This window comes from Pleurodeles waltl, chromosome 11 (assembly GCF_031143425.1).
Source record: "Pleurodeles waltl isolate 20211129_DDA chromosome 11, aPleWal1.hap1.20221129, whole genome shotgun sequence".
Taxonomy (NCBI): domain Eukaryota; kingdom Metazoa; phylum Chordata; class Amphibia; order Caudata; family Salamandridae; genus Pleurodeles; species Pleurodeles waltl.
This window is the reverse complement of record NC_090450.1, coordinates 633,107,534-633,129,140: the sequence shown is the minus strand read 5'-3', so window position 1 is coordinate 633,129,140 and position 21,607 is coordinate 633,107,534. Positions and strand designations below refer to the sequence as shown.

The following is a 21,607-nucleotide window of genomic DNA, read 5'->3' as shown; positions in this document are numbered from 1 at the left end:
TAGTAAATTGGGTACATCAACCTAGATAACATATTGTACTGCTGTAATATTTGGATTACATAAGATGAAATGTCACTGATATTATGGAATCATGTCCATCTGCATTTACATCTCACCTGAAATAGTACATGAGAAAGACATTTGATGTCTGTACAGAATGTAGTCAACGATAACATCTACATAAATAAAAATGACAGAGGAATTCAGTGTTTCTCCATCATGTGGTAAATCTTAGCAACTCACAATGACTGTATAACAATCTGTTAGACCGCAGACCATCAAAATTACCCTAGCTTTTTAATTACGGAAATTTAAATGGAGTCTAAATGTTTGTAGTTCTACCATTCAATTACCAAAACATCCGTTATAAAGACCGGGAAAAAAGCATATACCTGCATTATCCTGTGACTCTTCAGGAGGGCTTTCACCAATTTGCATCAAAGGCTCAGATTCCAGTGGTGGCTCTGGAAGATTGGACGTGGAAATCACTTCACAATCAACAGTATCAGAGACTTGACTTGAAGGTGGATCAGGCTCTAGAACCGATTACAATTTTACTTGGCAAGTTACTTTGTTAGTACTTTCTTCAATACCAAAGATGCATGACCAAACTGATATTATGATACATATATAACAAACAGCAACTCTCCCCTGATCTCTTACCATTCAAATACGTTGAAAAAGTCTTGCAAACAAGGAAAGCAATAATGTAACAAAATAGATTTTAAAAGCACAACTAAACAGTGTTAATGAAAATACATGTTTTTCTGTATCAGTACTTAAACGATTGACACTGTTGAATCAGAAAGTTCAGTCATTCACATAAAAGCAGCAGAACCTATGAAAGCTTGGTTTTACCTCAAAGTCTAAGCAAGATAATAACTAAAAGAGTAATTGTGGTAACGTTCTTCAAAGTGGAAAACTTAAAACACTACTATGACACCTCAGCACAGGCAGCTAATGGATACAGACATCTCCAATGCTGAAATCCCTGTAGCATTAACTGTTTTATAGGTCTCGAATAGAGACCACTATAGATGTCCCTTCAGAATCTTTTCAATTAAAATATAGAATACTACGAGTACAACAAACACACACATGCTCTCAGTCAGCCATTGCTTGCCTGAAGTGTCACTCACTCTCTGGGCCAATACACAGGACAGCTTATAGGTATTTGGCCTGCCAGACGTTATGAGCGATAGCAATTTTCTTGGTTACGTCTGAATACGCCGTGCCAAGTGGTAGCACAGAAACAAAAGTCAATGATAGTAAAGAATATGGAATCTGTGATTAGGGGATATCTCATATATAAGTGCTTAAACTTGGTAACCATTTTAGAAAGCACTCTGAAGGAATGGTCTTAATGTTCCTTGCTGGACCAATCCTCTTCTATATCTAGGTATGCGATTGTGCCAAGCCTCCCACAGGCATGATTATGCAGCACGTGCAAGTGTCTTCACCTGGGCAGTAATCTATATTCAGTGGTTCCTGCCCCTGGCATTGCCCACCCCTTCCAGAGAGAGAAGCAGGTGTCTGGAGTACTTGAACTGAGAGGCTTGTGGTAACAGGTTGTCACCTCTTAGCACATGTTGCACCATTATGAAGCACTCATAGGGATCCTTGGGGGAACACAAAGTGAAGGGCTTTGCTTAGTAAAATGTTGACACTGATCTAGCCTCTGCAGCGTATGGTAGGCCCTTCCAGCCCAAAAGGCAGGGTGCAGGTCCCTGTGTGTGAGGGCCCCCTGCATGAGCAGAGGTATCCCTACAAACTCGAGTTCCAATGCATTGGACTTCGTAAGTGCGGGGAAGCCATTTTAGGTGTGTACTGGCCACAGGCAACTGGCCTGTGGTCGAGCTGCATAATGCTATCTCCAAACATAGGCATGTTTGTTATCAAACATGTTGGAATCATACCCCAATACTGTTGTCAGTATTATCTGTATGACTCCATGCACTCTGGGGGATCCTTATAGGACTCCCCCACCCCCCAGTATTGTTCCTACCAGTCCTCTAGGCAGCCTGTGCTGATACAGCCCTTCAGACAGGTTTCTGCCCTCCTGCTCTTTGACCAGCTCAGTCAGTGGAAGGCAGAACAAAGGATTTCCTGTGGTAGAGGGGAGGCAACACCCTCTCCATTGGAAATAGCTGTAACCAGGCTTGAGAGGGGTAGCCTCCCCAAGCCACCAGTTTGCTTTGAAGGGCACATTGGGAGCCCTCCTTGCATAAACCAGTTTGCACCAGCCCAGGGACCCTCAGTCCCTGCTGTGCCGTGAAACTGGACAAAGGAAAAGGGAGTGACCACTCCCCCCTCGTCCATCACCACCCCAGGGATGGCGCCCAGAGCTCCTCCAGGTTGCCACTCGATTCTGCCATCTTGAAAACAAGATGTAGAGAGGACCATGGGAGCATCTGAGTGAGTAGGTCAGGCCAGTGACGTCAGTGACTCCGTGATAGGTGGTCACCGTGCAGTGACCAAACCCCCCTTTTAGGGCTATTTAGGGACTCTATTGAGGGTGGGTCCCCAGATTCGATGTGCAAGACTCCACCACGACTCCACTGCATCATCTACTTCAGCTCCTGGCCACTGGAACCACAACTGGACACTTCAGGAACTGACAAGATTGCAATCCTGAAACAACCTCACCTTGCAACATTGTTTCCCTGGCTCCTTCCACCAACTGCAACATTTCCACAGCTGTGTATCCTCTGGGGTCGGCAAGACTTCAGCTGCATCAATAAGCAAGAAGTAATCTCGCTTGGAGTTAAGGAGTCACTCCCCTGCAGGCACCAACAGCAACAAAGCCCGGCTGCGTGGATCTGCTCTCCTCTGTAACTGCGTGGATCCTGCATCACCGGTGGTGGTCTGGAGTGGTCCCTTGGTCCTCTCTGCCTGCTGTCCTTCTTGAGAGACAGTGAGCCCTTGCCTCTCCTTGCAAGACAGTATCCCTATGCACCACAACTCTTGCAGCAACCAAGGCTTGTTGTCTCCTGGTCAAAGGAATCTTCAGGCTCCGAGTAACCCCGGTCCCCAGATCTTCATCCTTGCAAGGACAATCTCTGCTGTGCTGCACCAGCAACAGGGGGGGGGGGGACTCCCTCTCCAGGTGTGCTGATTGGGCCTCACTGCATCTTACTGTGCCTGCCTGTGGGGGCTGCGACTGCTTCTGCAGGCTCTCTCAACTGCTGAGGGTCAGGCCGGACTCCCCTTCAAGGGTCGAGTCCCCTGGAGCTTGCTGGTCCTCTTCAGCCTTGCAACTCTTCTTTTGCCTCCTTTTGCATTTGCCAAGGTTGCTGTTGGTTCTCCTCGTCACTGACTATCTGCAACCAATGTGGGACACCATCTGCACCGCTCCATGGACTCCTCTGCAGCTCCTGGACTCCACAGCTGGTCTTCTCTTTCCCCCATCGACCCGGATCTTCATCCATAGGAGGGTGAGTAGTGGCTCCTGCCCTGACTGGACACTCCACCCTGGACTGGACTCTATCCACTTCTTTTACAGGTCCTCTTCTTCCAGAATCCACCTTTTATTTCACCTGGTCTGGTCCTGGTCCTGCTCTCGCACAATCCATTTTCTAAGTCCTCTTGTTAGTCCTTCGGAAAAGAAGGTTCTTACCTCTGCTCTCCTGGTCACTGGGAGGTCACTAAGGTATTCACCTCTTAGGGTCCCAAGTTCTCCCAGCTCCCCTCCAACTAATCCATACCCTTGTGTGGGGGGACTTCACTTCACATTTCACTATTTCAGTGTATGGTTTGGCCCTCCCCTAGGGACCAAGCTATTTACTATAATTCTTGCCAATGCTTGTTGTTTTCTATGCTATTTTGATACAGCTACCCCTAATAGTAACAGCCTGTCGAAAGGTGGAGTTGAGGAAGGCTTCTTGCATGTGACACTTTAGGAGGTGGTGTAGGAGGCTCAGATGAGGATTTTTTGCCCTTTCCATACTGCTAGCATGCTCTTGTCTTTAGATGAACGATAGCTAGTATGAGGAGATGAAGAAGGACTGCGGTCTTTGTAAGACTCTGAGGTGGTCTTTTTTTAGGCCTTTCTCAGCTATTCTGAAGATCTTCTCTGAGGTGATCTCGCTCGTTTGTGACCTTGTAGAAGAGTAAGAGAAGCCTTCACTGTCAGAATTAAAAACCGAGTGTTCTCTAGTTTTAAGTTTCTGCAGCCAAAATTAACAGTCTGCGTTGCTGTAATTCAGAGTTTTGGAGAAAAAGGTACAACATACCTTCCAATCCTTTGCGGAATGGTCCAGGTAGATGCAGAAGATACAATTCTGGTGTGGATCCTCAGAATGTAACCTCTTTTTAACACAGGTTTTACAGGGTCTGAAAAGACTCTTTTTTCTTGTCAGATAATGTGACAGTCTTCTGAAAAGGAATAGCGGTAAGAACTAATGGCAAAAAAAACTTTAGGACGCAGATGAAATTATGCGAAATCTTCTGAATATCAAGAAAACAGAGAAAGGCTGAGCAGATCTCAGTGGAGAATCTCTAGCACAACATGCAGTAGAAAATCGGAGGGACTGGAGCTTCTAAAGGTGTTCAGAGTGTTCTAAAGGGTGGTGTTGCCTGATTGGTGGACTCTCAAATGTAGTCCTTTGCTCAAAATGACTGATAGAATACTAAACTAATGGGCCTAGGGGCTTTTTGGTTTAGGCCTATTTTAATACTACTTTATAAAGGTACTGAGGACTCCCATCTCTACAACAGGGAATGATTCAAGCATGTGAATCCATGAAAGTTCCAGTACTTGAGTAATTTAAGTTAATTTAATGGTCGTCACTCCCCTCATTACTTGGTGAAGTTATTCAATGATAGAAGTGCACAATCACTTTAAGCTTTAGTTTATATTCTGGTGAACACAAAAATAAGCTGTGACGAATATAATAAATTTACCTGCAATAGCCTCAGATGCTTTAAAATGTCCATCGCCAGTTGAAACAGGAAAAGAGTCCTGTGAGGATTCATCACATTCCTGGATAAACAAAAATAAATGTACTGTGACCTTCTACCTTCAAATCGATACAATACAAATATTTATAAAAAAAGATAGTAAACTGTGATGGATTTAATTATTTAAAAGGATAGGGAGTATGTGAGAAATACTCTCAAATTGTTTATGCATACATGTCGCAAATCTACACACACACAAAAAGTACAAGGGAAATACAGGCATTTCTGGGGAACATATTAGTAACTTTATGCACAACTAAAACACACTGAATGAGCACTTTGCCCAAACAGTCTACTTTGTGTGTTCTCTCGCTTTGGTAAGCCACCGTGAGCAAAGTGGGTCACTGTCAAAATGTAGTTCACCTAGTGCATCATAAGGTCAAAGAGACATGATGGCAATTACAGCTTAGTGACTGTACAAGGGGTCCAAACAGTCAGTTCTACAGGAAACCTTCATAACATTACTGGACCATTTAAGCTTCAGCCATATCAGAGGTATCACTTTCAATGACACAAGGCCTTTTACAACACAGCTCCATCATTTACCAACATGAGGCATACTAGATTTTGCAACCAAATTATACAGAAAACCACACCTCTAGGATCTGCATTTTGAAACTATTGTAAAACGTTTTACGAGTTCCACTACAGCCAATTGAAAAAATTTAACAAATATCACAAAATTATCTCCATTTATGGTCCCCAAAGAACAAGTTACTTACCTTCGGTAACAATTGATCCGGTAGATACATATTCTAGTTGCAGATTAGAATTACCTTAGAATTCTCCCCAGGCATCATGCTGGATCTGGAGATTTTTCTTCAAGCAGTATACTTGCACATCGTCAGGTGGCGTGGGTCGACTCTGTGGACGTTGTGGTTGCCGTCAGGAGTTCTACATAGATGCCGCCTCTGCAAGGTGACTTCAGTTGCTTTTCAAGACTTTCCTTGACAAATTGCAGAGCCATGAAGAACACTGAAAATGGTGCACCAGAGTTAAGGCATCCCTGTCCCCAGAAATCCGTTCGCAAGTGGGGAGGATGGGTGGGTTGGTAAGGAATCTGCAACTAGAATATGTCTATACCAGATAAATCGTTACAGAAGGTAAGTAACTTTTTCATCTGACAGAGACTTCTAGTTACAGATTCCTTACCTTAGAATAGATACCCAAGCAATCCCTTTCTTGGTGGTGGGCTGCAAACCAAGATCGTACTAGAAAGTCCTGCAGGACCGAACGACCAAAGTAGCTGTCCCTGCAAACCTGACTGTCCAGGCAGTAATGCTTTATAAACGTGTGCAGGGATGCCCATGTTGCCACCTGTCAGATATTCAGGACAGGAACTCCACGTGCTAACGCTGTGGTAGCAGCAGGTGCTCTGGTGGTATGAGCGCGCAAGCCCTCAAGGGGTTGCTTCTTTGCCAAAGCATAGCACATATTGATGCAAAAAAGTACCCATCATGAGATGGTACGATTTTGCACTGCCTTCCCTTTCTTCGCACCCACATATCCAACACAGAGTTGATCGTCCACTCGGAAGTCTTTAGTATGATTGCGGTAGAACACCAACACTCTTTTTGGATCCAAGAGGTGGAGTCTCTACTCTTCATGAGAAGGATGTGGAGGTGCGTAGCAAGTAGACACAATAATGGACTGGCCTACATGAAAAGGCTTAACTACTTTGGGAAGGAATGAGAACCTAGTGCGTAACACCACTTTGTCAGGGTGCACAGACAAAAATGGGGGCTTTGAAGAAAAAGCCTGAAGCTCACTCACTGTGTGAGCAGAGCTGACGGCAACAAGAAAAACAGTTTTTAAACTAAGGAGCCATAAGGGACAATTGTGTAATGGGTCAAAGGAGGCACCCATCAAGTAAGGAAAAGATTGAGGTCCCACTGAGGCATGATAAACGGACTGAGAGGAAACAAATGGGTGAGTCCCTTAAGGAACCTACCAACAATAGGAGACTTGAAAAGAGAAGGCTGATCAGGTAATCTAAGAAAAGCTAAGATAAGTAACATTTAAGGGTGTCCAATGCAGAGCCCTGCTGGGCTAAAGAAAGGATGAACAAAAGAACCTCAGAGAGCGGAGCAAAGAGGGGATCAAAAGACTTGCTGGTACACCATGCCACCAAATTTATGCCATGAACAGGTGTATACCGTTTTGGTGGAGGGACACCTGGCTGCCAAGATAACATCACAGACTACAGGTGGAAGTTCAAAAGCCATCAACTGCTGCTGCTCAAACGCCACGCAAGAAGGCCAAGATTGGACAGGTTCAGGCGGAGAACCCTCCTCTGCTACTGTGACAGAAAATACTCCTGAACAGACAGTCTGACTGGAGAATCTGAGGCCATGCTCAGTAGCTCTGTATACCATACTCTCCGTGCCCAGTCCGGAGCCACCAAGATTACTATGGCCCAGTGGTTCTTGATCTTCTTCAGAACGCGGGACAGAAGTGGTATAGACAGAAAGGCATAAAGGAAGCTGGAGTCCCACTCAAGACGAAAAGCGTCACCAAGCGACTGCCGCCTCGGAACCTCAAACAGGCAAAACAGCTGACATTGCATGTTCTCTGCAGAGGCGAACAGATTTAACCAAGGCTCTCCCCACTGCTGAACTTGCGCTACCTCCAGATGGAGATGCCATTCGTCATCGGCTATAAATAGATGGCGGAGTTTGTCTGCTCTGACATTCAGAGAGCCTGCCAGACGTTGAACCACCAGGGTAATGCCCTGAGGTGCAAGCCATGTCCAGAGGCACAGAGCCTCCTGACATAGGGTCCAAGACCCCACTCCGCCCTGGTTGTTGCAGTACCACATGGTGGTAGTGTTGTCTGTGAACACCTACATCACAGAGGGAAGGAATGCTTGTAATGCAAGCCTGATCACAAGGAGCTCCAAAAGGTTGATGTGGAGTACAGGCTGCCTGAGATTAGAGACCTCTGAACTCCACCTCTCCCATGTGGCTGCCCCATCTCAGGAGGGGACACGTCTGTCACTACAGTCAGATCTGGTTGGGAAAGGGAGAGGGATCTGCAGTTGACCCAATCCCGATTCGAAAGCCACCACTGCAGGTCTTTCGCAGACCCCTCCAAGATCTGGACCATGTCGGAGACATTCCCCTGATGCTGCGCCTACTGGAACTTCAAGTCCCACCACAGAGCCCGCATATGCCATCTGGCATGTGTCACTAGCAGGATGCAGGAGGCCATGAGGCCCAGCAGCCTCAGTGTCATTCTCACCGAGACCCAGGGTAGAGGCTGAAATATGGGAATCATAGCCTGAATATCCCAGACTCACTTTTTGGGAGGATAGGCCCGAAACTGCACTGTGTCCAGAACAGTTCCAAAGAAAGGGAGCGTCTGAGAGGGAGTCAGGTGTGTCTTCAGCACATTTATAGTGAACCCCAGTATATGCAGGAGGTTTGCCATAGTCTAAAGGTGGGAGATGACTTTCTGGGGCGTGTTCGCTTTCAACAGCCAATCGCTGAGATAGGGGAAAACTGAACCCCCCTCAACCTGTGCACAGGAGCTGCAACCACAGCTTTCATTTTCGTGAACACCCGAGGGGAGCTGGTAAGGTTGAAGGGAAGCACTGTAAATTGAAAGTGCTTGTGACCAACTACGAATCGTAGGTAAAGTCTGTAAACAGTCAAGACAGAGATATGGAAATAACATCCTGCAAGTTAAACACTACCATCCAGTCTCCTGGGTCCAAGGCAGACAGGACCTGAGCCAGGATGAGCATTTTAAACTTCAGTCTCAAAGGTAAGGGAGTAGCCCCTTTGGAAGATCTGCAAAACCCACGTGTCGATAGTGATGGATTCTCAGTGGGGCAGGTGATAGCGAATACTGCCGCCAACTGGCCTGGGATGGGGGGGACAGACTAGGAAGTCTTGGAGCAGGCAGCAGGGGTAGACTGGGCAACCCTCTGGTTCCCTGTCCCACGACAACTGGGGCTGAACAGCATTGGTGGCATGGTGGCTGGGAAAGGGACACCACATGGAGCCCCTTTTGTGGCCACTAAAGGGGCGAAACGTGGACTGTTCGGGACGAGGGTCAGTCAAAAAGCTGAGGGACCGAGCCGTAGCCCGGGAGTCCTTGAACCTCAATAACTGAGTCTGCCTCGTCTCCAAAAAGACTGGTGCCAAAGGGCATGTCCATAAGGGTCTGTTGGGCATCCCCTGAGAAATCAGATGTCCTCACCCAGGCGTGGCACCTCAACGCCACCAGTGATGCAAACGATCTACCCAGAGAGTTGGTAGAGTCCAGCCCACATCGAATAGTGACATTTGCTGCGTCTCTCCCATCAGCAACAACTTGGGAGATGATAGTCTGTGCCTCATCCGGTATCTGCGGCAAGACATGCACGACTGTATCCCACAGGGAGTCAGTATAACAGCCCATAAAGCATGCGGTGTTCACTGACCGCAACGCCAGACTGCATGAAGAAAACATCTTCTTCCCAAGTTTGTCCAGTCTCTTTGATTCCCGATCCAGAGGTGCAGAAGAGAATGTGCCAGGTGATGAGGATGCCTGGATAACAAGGCTCTCAGGAGTGGGGTGTTGGGACAGGAATTTAGGGTCGTTAGGGTCGGGCCGATGGCGGCGAGCGATTATCTTGTCCACAGGAGCCCCAGTGCTGGGTCTGGACCAAGCACACAGAAGGACATCAGTGAGAGCTTCATTGAAAGGAAGGAGAGGCCCAGAATTGGAATCCCCTGGTTGAAGCACCTCGGTCAGGAGATTAGACCTGACTTCAACAGTAGGCAGTTCAAGGCCAAGGACCTCAGCCACCATAGAACATGTGGCTCCCTCTGCCGTAGCCACAGAAAGAGGAGAAAGCATGCCAGCATCTGAAGGAGTATCCACACCACTGGCCTCACCCAATTCCTGTGCCCAGTCCATGTTAGGGTTATCCTTGTATTCATAAGGTTCCAGGGACCGCTTCAAACCTCCCCTGTACTCATATCCATAAGGAAAAGGGTCTGAATCCAACATGGGGTGAACAGACCCCATTGAACAAGAGGGCGGTGTCAGGCGACGCTGCTCCGATTGAGTCATGGGTGATTAGAATCAGGCTGTCGGCGATCGTGGGCACAACTGACTTTGTCACCGTTGACGGCCAAGCCTGGGCCTGTGGAAGGTCTTGATGGTACAACCGGTTTCTCTACAGATCCGGAAGGGGATCCAGAAGGGTCCTCTGAGGCCAGGGCCAGAGCCGCCAGCACGGTACTCGAACGACCCCCAGGGCCCGAAGGGAGGTCTGACTGCCCAAAAATGAGATGCAAGGCCTCATACAATTCTTTTAATTGGGCGGGGGTCTTTCCGGACCTCGGAAAGTCGGGGAGGAGCAGAAAGACCCAGAAGTAGGCTCTGAGGACAGAGGCCTGGAGCATCGACACTCCTCCAGTGTCACATCAGCCGAGCGATGGGGTCAAATCAAAGGAAGCCTAATCTTCTTCTGTGACTTCTTATCTGATTGACCTGAAGACTTCGAGAATGACAAGTGGTGGTGACTCCGCGCGCGGTCTCGAGACCTTCCTCTCAAGTGAGACCGCGGACAACGCAGAGTTGAGTGCCGGGCCGCCATAAACTTGAGGGAACGCTCCCTCGAGGCCTTCAGGTTCATGGCACGGCACTTGGAGCACAATTTTGGGTCGTTGTCAAGCACCACAAACAGGCCTGATGCTGTTCTGTCACTGACATCATGCAGTGACAGGCCTCGCAAGGCTTGGACGCCTTTGGCGACATCCTCAACGCACTAGAAAAAAATAAAAAATAAAAACCACCAAAAACTACACAAAAGTGTCAAAATCGGGGTAGCTCTCTCTGGATCACTGAGTGGAGCGGAAATAAAATAACTTGGCATTGCAGTGAAAGGTCAGCTTACTTAACTATGGCTCCTTGACTGACTACCAATAAGCTTTAAGCTGTAACACAGATGACTTTCACATCTATTTTCAACACACAAATGAGCTCACACCAATGACCTAGTCTAAACATCTCTGATAGTGCTTCCTGATTGGTTTGCAAGCCGCCACCAGTCTATGTCCCATATAGCATCCACACTTTGCAAGCCACCGTCAGCTGATACCCAATGTAAAATTAATATCCGGCCTTTACTCAAGTACATTAGAGCTTTTAAATACAAGGCATTACTACTGGCAGTTGTGAAAACCTATTCGCTCAATTAAGTGCAAATTGTAGGAAGCTGGCCTGGTGTGTGGTGAATACCATAACTTTTTTATGCCTCTTACTATTTATTTATATACACACACATATATATATATATACACACACATATATATATATATATATACACACACACATATATATATACACACACACATATATATATACACACACACATATATATATACACACACATATATATATATATATATATATATATATATATATATATATATATAGTACCTTTATTTTTGTACAACCAAGTGTTTTCTTTCTTGTGTGTAAGTACTGTGTGACTGTAGTAATATTGCATGAGCTTTGCTTGTCTCCTAGCTAAGCCTTGGCTGCTCATCCACAGATACCTCTATAGAGTCTGGCTTCTAGACACTGCCTATACTTCACTGAGAGGGGATACCTAGACCTATAGGTACCCACGACACACCAGGCCAGCTTCCTACTCTCAGCGACCAGGAAAGTCAGAAAAAGAGGAGGCAGCCCCAACGGACGACCCATAGGCAGCAAGCACTGGAGTCGCAGTGAGGCCCACGCAACACACCTGGAAAGGAGTCCCACGTCACAGGAGAAGCACGCAGAGGGTTGTGCTTAGCAGGGAAGAGTGCTGGGGGCTTGGGCTACACTGAGCATGAAAATCCATTGGAGTAAATGCCAACAAGCCTTGGGAGCTGCAAGAGACGCAGTACATGGGGGTACTGACGTGTGGGGAAAAGCAAGGACTTACAGTCTCCAAAGTTGGACAGCTGGTAGAGAGGACCAAGGGGACCACTGCAGACCACCACCTGTGATGCAAGATCCATGCACCTCAGGAAGAGAGGCGATCCAAGCAGCCAGTCATGGTTGTAGTTGGTGCCTGCAGATGCAGGGAAGTGACTCCTTCACTCCAACGGAGATTCCTTCTTGCCTCTTGGTGCAGACTGAAGACTTGCCACCCTCAGAGGATGCACACCGGGGAAATATTTCAGTTGCTGGAAGGAGCTGTGGAAACAATGTTGCAGTAGAGGTTGCAGAGGAGTCCTACTGGAATCTTGCAAGCTGAATCTGAGGACCCACTCAAGAGGGAGACCCTAAATAGCCCTGGAAGGTGGACTGCTCACCTAGCCAGGTCACCATTTAGCAGGAGGGAGCTCGGACGTCACCTGCCTGACCTGGACACTCAGATGATACCAGAGGTCTCTGCCCACCTTGGATTCAAGATGGCAGAACCAAGGGACCCTCTCGAGGAAATCTGGGCAGATCTGGTGATGGACAGGGGAGTGGTCACATTGTCCAGCTGCGCACCAGATCAGGTCCTGGAGGTCCCTGAACCAGTGCAGACTGGTTTATGCAAGGAGGGCAACAAAGCATACCAGTGGCTTGGGGAGCCTACCCCTCCCAAGCCATGTAACACCTATTTCCAAAGGGAAAGGGTGCTGCCTCCCTCTACCAAAGGAAATAATTTGTACTGCCTTCCTGGGCTTGATCAAATCAAGCAGCAGGAGGGCAAAAACCTGTCTGAGGGTGGCAGCAGCTGGTCTGCCCAGAAAACCCTGTAAGACTGGTGGTAGCAATGCTGTGGGTCCTCTAAGGAGCCCTCAGAGTGCATGAAATCATACTTCCAATACTTGCGACAGTATTGGGTATGATTCTGACATGTTTGATACCAAACATGCCTAGGTTCGGAGTTACCATTATGTAGCTGGACATAGGTAGTGACCTATGTCCAGTACACATGTAAAATGGCATCCCCGCACTCACAAAGTCCAGGAAAATTGATCTAGAGGTTGGGGGGGGGGGGGGGGGGGGGGGGGGCACCTCTGCTAGTGCACAGGTGCCCTCACACACAGGTACCAGCACCCTGCCCTCTGGGCTGAGATGGCCTACCACAGAGGTGACTTACAGTGACCCGGTGTAGTGACCTGTAGTGAAAACGGGTGCATGCACCCGTTTCACGCAGGCCGCAATGGCAGGCCTGCAGAACCGTTTGCATGGGCTCCCTATGAGTGGCAGAATAACTGCTGCTGCCCATAGGAATCCCCTGGAACCCTAATGCCCTGGGTACCTAGGTACCATATACTAGGGACTTACATAGGGGGACAAGTATGCCAGTTGTGGGAAGAAAAAGGTACTATTTAGAGGAGAGAGCAAAACTACTGGTGTCCTGGTTAGCAGGAACCCAGTAGACATTGTCAAACATACTGACAACAGGCAGAAAATGGGGGTTATCGTGTCAAGGAAGAGGGTACTTTCCTACAACATATGTTGCCAGTTTGTAGTTTCTAATGCAGTTGCAAGTTAGTAGATCTAACATAGCCTGAGGTGCTGACTGCCCCTCTCATCCTGTCCACTTCCAGTTGCTGTGCTCTCTCGTGTTTTTCCAACTTCCACCCTCTCCCAATTAGACTAGGTGTCTGTGGATCTTTCAGAAGACATCATCTTGCTTGCAGCGGCTTGATAATTTGCACGGTTGGAATGTTTCTTCAGACAGTCCTTGCAAGGTGGAAGTTGATGACTGTATCTCACCTTTTTTTATGAATAGGTGACATCTCAAGTAATTCGCACGATGAACCAACAATTTTGGTGCAAACAGCAAGTACGAGAATTTCCCCAATTTGGCCATTAGTTCTTGCGAGAGACCCCATTTGTCTCCAAGCTGCAAAAATGTTTCCTGTGTATGTCTCTTGGAAGACAGGATTTTGAATTCACTTACTTTTCCCGCAAATGCACTTACCATGTCATGCCCGGTAAACGTATGGAGACCTATTATAACTCGACTAACATTTTCACCAAGAGTTAAAGCTATTTTCCCAATGTCAAGGACTTGCATGCGTATTTTAATAACACATTTCAGAAACAATTTAGCCATGATTCTGTCATGGAATCCCAAACACATAATAAGTGCATCCGTGTCATCGGAGCTTATCATTATTGCCTCACAACCCCTATTAGCAGTGTGTGCAGCACGCAGCAACAAACAATCATCTGCTTCTTCGTGTGCACTGTTGAGATTGGGCACTTGGTGGCTCCCTTCAGATGTGATTGTGTAGCATTTATCTTCACAGTTCACAAACTGTTTTATTTTCACGTTTTACAAAAGAATCCGTTTTCTTCCATTTGTTAACAAGAAATGTGATGAGTTGTTATATTCCTTATGTGGCTTAGGAATATTCCTTCTCTGTCTGACAATCTGGGAAGGTGAGATGCTTTGTAACTGGTGCCTCAGTTCTCCTCTGAATGTTCTTTTTCTGTTCTTAATAGACATCTCATTGTACGTATCAACCACAACATTGATTCTTTGACTCCTATTTCCTTCCCGCAAAGCGATGGAGAAGACAGATATAGCCACCTCACCAAAGTTTGACTCCTCTCCTTTTATTCTCTCAACAAGAACTGTACCATCAATCCGCATAGCTGAATTTCCAGGTAATTCATCAGCATAGGTAACGTTTTTCTGCAAGTATGTTGCAAAAACAGCTTTGTTTGTCTTTTGCAACAGACCTACTGGAGTTGCTAAAGCCAGTGGTAAAGGCCCTAAGGGATGAGAGAGTACATACGCCAGAGGGTTCCAATTCTGTGCTGTCACAATGATACGACCCAACAGTGCTTTGTCTGCTTTCATGATTGTCCTGCCATTACTGTTCTCTGCCTTCTTTTTGGACATGTTATTGAAGGTTTTTAGTTTGTTCATTTTTATTAGGTCATGAAACCTCTTAATAAATGGATTATTCTCAAGTCGCTCAAGTTTAAAGTCTGTATACCACTGTTCACCTATTTCACGCGCCTTCATTATCTCAGATACTATGTCTTGAGATGTATTTTTTGCCATGGAGAGACTAATAAGATCATGTGGCCCACCAAATGGGTTTATCCAGCTTTGAACCAGACTAACGGCTCTCATAACAGATCCTTTGTCTATTTCAGTTTGTGATTTATGAAGGTATCCAAGAGTAAGATCTGATCTGTTACAAACCAATTCCCTTATCTAACCCAAAAAATCACTTCTGTGTTTAGCCGTCATATATTATCTTTTCACAGCACCCGCCTTGAGGTTGAACCTTGTCATACCACCAGGAGTTTGTGTCTCTTTGTCGACTGTTACCTCTACTGCTTGATCGACCAGAATTCATCAAAATGATTTTTCAAAATAAACAAGTGAACAGATTTGTGGAATGCAAAATGTCTGCACCAAACATTATTTGCATGAGATTTCAAACATTTAATTCCATAGGTCACCAAATTACACAATTAAAATATTGCATCTTTAAACTGTACATAATTTAAGTACGTTAGCTGTGTACTTCTAAAGTATCCATTTATGGTTGGCTCTTCTACAGTAGCAGAAGCCATATGATTGGAGAGAGTTAACTTACATAAGTGTCTCTTGAAAATTAATCCCCACTTGAAAGAGGTTTCATTAAAACTTTGAACATCCTATTCTGGTCAGCATGGTTGCAATCATTTATAGAACTCTGCATTTTGGAGGTCTCTTTCGCACCTCTGTGTGATAATTTATTTGAGCTGGCTTTAGTATAGAGTGGATCCTAACTGTACAATTCTCAGTCATGTTTCTATAGTTTGAGGGTTAGTTACAGAAATAGCTACCATAAAGGCTCACTCGTAGTCAAGGCTTCTTCCAATAGAGTGACTTAAAGGGGGATCATTTGGAGTCCAGTCACTAAATATCTGCCTAGGCAGAGGCTCGAATCTTTGATCCCTAACAAGCCCAGTGGCACCTGTTATGCTTATGATTCTTCCAGTGTTAAGGTGGTGGAGAGGACACAAGGGTTGAATATTTAAGAGGAATGAGTAAAGCTACCAGACTCTACAGGGACATGGGAATTGAGTTCATAGGCATAAAGTATTAAACATATGCTTTGCAACCCATTAAAACACTATTGTGTCTATACCAGATAAAAATTTAACAAAGAAGCGCTACTGACAAGAGTAAAGTAAAGGAGGAAAGAAAAGCATTAAAGGAGGAAAGAAAAGCATTAAAGGAGGAAAGAAAAGCATTAAAGGAGGAGTGAGTTAAGTCTCTCCTCACTAATGTACAACTGGTCAGCTTAAAACACCTGGCAGTACAGCCTAACCCAAACTGAGGCTCAAGTCTACAGATATTATTAAAAACAAGGGCAGGAGAGGCGCAAGGCTACTGATGCGAATCGGTACCATTAAAAAAAAAGATAAAGGGTTTAGACAAATAAAATAATAAAGATTTGTTGCCAATTAACCCACCTGTGGAAACTGATCAATTCCCCCCTAAGGAGCCTTGTTCAAACTCAACTGCATTTAAATCCATTCTAACAGATCGAGGTGAGAGAAACAAAATATTTCATCTCGGTGCTTCAATAGGTTAATGTGAATGCTAACGGTCAAATGCCCAGCCTTGAACAGATTTGCACATTCTCCTTCCTATGTCCAGTGCTGAAGGAGAAGCAAGATACCAGAAACGACCCCCGAGTGGCTAGAGTCTGGCTACTGCTATCCTCAAAGAAACCAGGGTATTACTGCAAAATTGATCACTGGTTGGCATGAGACTGCACAGCAGCTGCAGGAAGATGACTGCTTTGCTCCAACAGTCTGGGGCCAACCTTAAATCTTGAGGTCAGAGTAACCTTGGGGCCACTGCTACTCTATCTGAAAATATGTAGGGCCATTTAACTAGGTCCCCTTGTGATTTGGAACAGCCCTGTGTTTCTGTCAAAAGTAAGCGACTGAGGCAGGACATCATGGCTGCCTTCGCTGAAGAAGCAGTGTAGCTACATGGACCAAGGTGGCATGGATGGAATTGATTGATGGTTTTGAATGCTACGCCGAGCAATTGTCAGTGGTTAGAAGTATAGCAAAAATTCCTGCTACCACCTTTTGTGTGCTTGATGTAACACCCTAAGTGGCAGGGGTATTTCCCAGACATGGGTCCTGCGCTCAATATGCCACTGGAACCTAACTACACCTGACTGATGGGCCCCAAGCAAGGCAAAACAGGTCTTGGGGTGCTTGTGTACAAGTTCAGAGAGGGCTTGGCAGTTAAGGCTGGACTGTTCCTATTGGAGCAGTGGAAAAACTGATATGCATATGGTTAGGTCCAATCAAGGCAGCATGGTGGGTAAAACAATGATGGGCTGGAATGCTCCCCAAAGCAATTGCCAGTGGTTTGCATTATTGCACACATTCCTCTCATCACATGTTGAGTCGGAAAAACAGAGTTCATCAGTTCTCTGGGAGAAGTTTTAACCTCTACACACACTACAACTATTAAAGGTGTGAGACTGTTCTCCTGCCCAATTCAGGACTGTCATCTGAGCTACTGGCAGCGAGTGCAAAAAGTATGAAAATGACATGTGAGCAGGTTGCCATGGCAGCATTGGTTGCCAGAGGCATTCTTCCTTGCATCCCAGTGTCACCGGAGATGGTGTTGTACCCAGTGTGTGATGTTTGTGCTAATCCGGTGCAGGCCTGTTACTCCCATGACCTAGGCATCTACACGACTGCCCAAGGTTACAAGAGATGGAGATTTCAATGCACCACCCTTCCTACTAGTGGTGTTGACCCAGTATGTAAGGGTGTAAGAGCTGTCAAACAATCCCATTTTGCACAGTTCTCACTCTCTGATTCCAGGCTCCAAGATGCAAATAATCCCTTGGATTACCTACTGTATGCTGACTGCTCCTGTTTGGGAGGATTGCTCACAACAGGACCCATGGCACCAAGCCACAGGTCCATTTCTCAAACGGAAAAAGCACACTAATATTAACGGTCAGTGTCTGATCAACATGCTGCAGTAAGCCCCTGACAATGTGTGCTCCTCCTCCACAAGTATTAACAGCATACCACTCATGTTGTTATGAGATATATATATATATATATATATATATATACACACACACACACACACACACACATATATATATATAGATATAGATATAAAATGCAGGTTTACCAAATATATTTTAGAGCTGACAAGTAAATGGACAATTCAGTCTGAACAAATTAAGTGTGGAATGCTTGATGTAAAGTGAAGTTTTTAGGTCATGTCTATAGTGTATAAGATCTGATTCTGCTCAAAGGCTGTGAGGGAGAAGATTCCAAAGTTTCAGGTATAGCTGGAAAAGCTGCAACCACCACTGTCACAGAGTGCAACCAGGAATAAACCTGAAAAAGAGACAGTAAATTAACTCAGGGGTTTTGAAGGTAATGCAAAGAGACTCAAACTTGATCCTCTATGTTATAGGAATCCAATGCAGCTGCTGGAGTCTTTTCAAAAGAGAACAGGAAGGCCAAGATACAGCACATTAGCATAATTAACTCTGGAGCTAACAACAGCTGCAACAGAAACTTTTTTGCTACTGTGCATCAGATAAACGAGTCGCCTCAGTGCAACGTGGCAAAATAAACACTTTTGCCAGATCAAAACCAACCTTTTTAATAATAAGCCAAACCTAGGAAAGGTCTTGGTAACCCACACCAAGCAGGTTGCTTAATATTTAAAAAATAAAGGCATGTTGCTGTGGTGCCTAACATGCCCTGACAGTGAAATTATTAAGTTGTCATTTCACTGTAGCAAGGCTGGTGGTTCCGCTTGCAAACAAAGTTTCAATAATTAAACCCGACTCACTGCGGAGATCAGATTTAAGGTAACTTTTCATAGAATGGTCACTTTAAAAAAACATCCCTTTGCTGCCCAAACACTCAACAGCCTTTCCTGAATTGTAGAACTGCCAAGAGCAGGTAAAAAAAGAGAAAAGTTTGTTTTTGCACTATGTTGGATTTGAGTAGAGAGTTATTATGAAATGGTTTGGAGGCCAAACACCCAGGAAGTGAAGTAAGGGGGGGGGAAGGGTTTGTCACGTGGGATCTCTTCCCCTATGTTAGGGAGATCCTCCCCTCCCACAAATGCGAGAATGGCATAAAAGTGACACTCCAAAACCACAGTCCTCAAATGACTAATGGGCTGGAAAGAAGACTGAAGAACTGTCCTGCTGCTCTCTGGACCTGGACCCAATAAAAAGAGTATTCACCAAAGACTAGACAGCACCTGCACCAGAGACACTCACAAGGAGGACTGTGCCTGTCGTACACATTTGTGGAAAAGAGCTCCACTTTTGCCAGGACTGAAGGAGTGACTCCAACGGCTAGTTGGTTAGCCTCCTGTTAAGCTTCAGGACCACCAAAAGCTAAGGAACCATTTATCCCTCAAGAGCCCAGCTGCCCAGAAATGCCTGACAGCTGCTTTACACCTTAGTGCCTCCTGAGAGGTTGAGCCTGACCTCCATTAAGTGCCCTCAAGTTCATAGGATCTGACGCCGAAGTGGACTCTGGTACCCAGAAAGACAAGATTTGTTTACCTGTAAGCAACCGCTGAGGCTACTGTAACTGGGAAACCAGAGGCTACTGCAACTGCACTGGACACCTCTGCTGCATCGTAGGATATAGAGTCCTGAGACAGTCCCTGAAGTCTGTGGATACCAGTGAGGCCCTAGGAACATTCACTGCATCTCTGCAGTATCATGCATCTGAAAGAGCATAGCTTGGCTGTGCCACTATGGCTCTGAAATAGGAACGTGAGAGTGGTCACTTTCTGGTGTTCACAATTTAGTGGTCACATTTTGTTAAACAGATGAATATGAGTGTAGTGCACCACTGGATACAACATTTAAGTAACGTTTTATGTATATCTGTTTGAAACAAAGGCTTTGAAAGTATTACTGTGCATAATCATTTCGTATAATTTCACATGTAATGCTTAGAATTCATTTAATCTGAAAGTACATTTGTGTTTTATTAACTTGGCCGGAGTGAAAGCCTACACATATATTTTTATTTTCTCAGTTATCTTTCAATGTGGAGTTTACTTTTCTTAAATGTTTTCTTTCTGAGATGCAATTCTTAGGAACGGAGACGGAGTTAAAAAGAAGCTTATTGTACATGAGAGATAAATTTTGAGACTAGCTATGCAAGCATAGCAGAGAAGGTGGAGAACAGACATGATAGAGGAAGGCAAGCTGTATCCGACTGATTAATGATGCAACTGTGGGGGAAGAAGAAAGGAAAACAACACAAAAACTGAAAGAAAAGAAACCAAGGGAGTCTGATGACATGAGTATGGATAGTGATGGGGATTCTGGAGATAGCCTTCTGGGCATGTTACATTCTGAACGTCCATCCCCATATAATGAAAATGGAGGTGGAAGTCAGAATGCTGGCAGTAGTGGTCTGACTGCTATTGCGACTGCCCGAACCAAAATGATCCCTAGTCCTGTAGGAGTTTGTTCCACTAGTGTGCCTTATGAGTTCCAGAGTGGAGGGCAGAGAGAATGTGCACTCACTGATCCTACAGTGAGTACTGCGGATGCTCTTACAGTTCGTACTAATGGTCCAGAATTTCCAATTCTCAAGACAGAAGGTCCTGGGAGAAATACTTACAATTTGACAGTCCCTGATAATGTTGAAAGAGAGCAGAGCTCCAAATGTTTCAAATACCCGGGACTTCGTTCCTTTAATTCCAACTCATGCTAGTCCATCCATGTGGGGCAAATGCAGATATGACAATAAACTTGTAGAAATATGCTTTGATAGGTTCAAAAGATGCTTGACCCATACTACTCCCATGTGTGAGCCACCTTTGAATCTGATAAATAGTCCCCAAAAACATTTCCACCTCAAACATTTCTGGGGTTACCCAATCTATTAGTGCCCATGAGATAGAGGAATAGGTACAATTCTCTAACAGAAATATCCCATCTAAGGAGAATACAAATACAGAAGTGAGAGAGGAAATGCTTCTGTCACCCTCAAGGGAGAGGACTTTAGATGTGAGAAAGTTAATGGCAAAATTGGATGCAATGATTGTTGGAAACCTTAGTTTGGAAAGGCTAGACACATACCAAGAAGATGAGCTTGCTTTCATGTGCAGAAACATTACTAAAAAAGCAGGCCAAGTTCAAGACAAGTTGGCAGAATTGGCACAGAGATATAAGGTAAACCTAAACAAAACAAAAGTTTGCTAAGAAGCTATCAAGTGTGATTCAGTGACAAATATATTTCTAAATTGAGAACCCCACGATTAAAACCCTTGTTTAAGGAACTGATTCATAACATTAGGAAATGCGATGAATTGGATAAGTGGGAAACCAAATGGGTGAAAAAGAAAGAGGTGAAGAAATCTTAAGGTGAACATCCTCTGATTCGAGCACAGGAAATTGTGGAATCTTTACCTTTTAGAGAGTTGTCTGGTAGAGGTTATATGGAGGTTATGTTCATGTGCCATGGAACAAGAGTGATCTTGCATCATTTATCAATGATTTCCCAAAACTGAGAGAGAAGCCAGAAATGTGATAACTAAGGGTCATTCACTATTCGTCATGAAGAAATATCAGGAGGTCATAAGATTCCTGAAAGGGAAAGTGCCTCCTCAGGATGTTGAATGGGTTAAAATTGTCAGAACGGCACAAGAACCAAAGGA

At 45.2% G+C, this 21,607-nt stretch overlaps 1 protein-coding gene across 4 annotated transcripts in view; it reads right to left on the bottom strand.

Moving 5' to 3' along the window:
* The window catches only part of CDCA2 (cell division cycle associated 2), a 418,898-nt gene that overhangs the window by 102,170 nt on the left and 295,121 nt on the right, over positions 1-21,607 (bottom strand). For all 4 annotated transcript variants that reach the window (XM_069214148.1, XM_069214147.1, XM_069214150.1 and 1 more), the window contains 2 exons: positions 4,903-4,981; positions 393-536 (listed from right to left, as the gene is read on the bottom strand). In XM_069214148.1, coding sequence (XP_069070249.1) covers positions 393-536; positions 4,903-4,981 — 223 coding nt within the window. The remainder of the gene's footprint in view (positions 1-392; positions 537-4,902; positions 4,982-21,607) is intronic.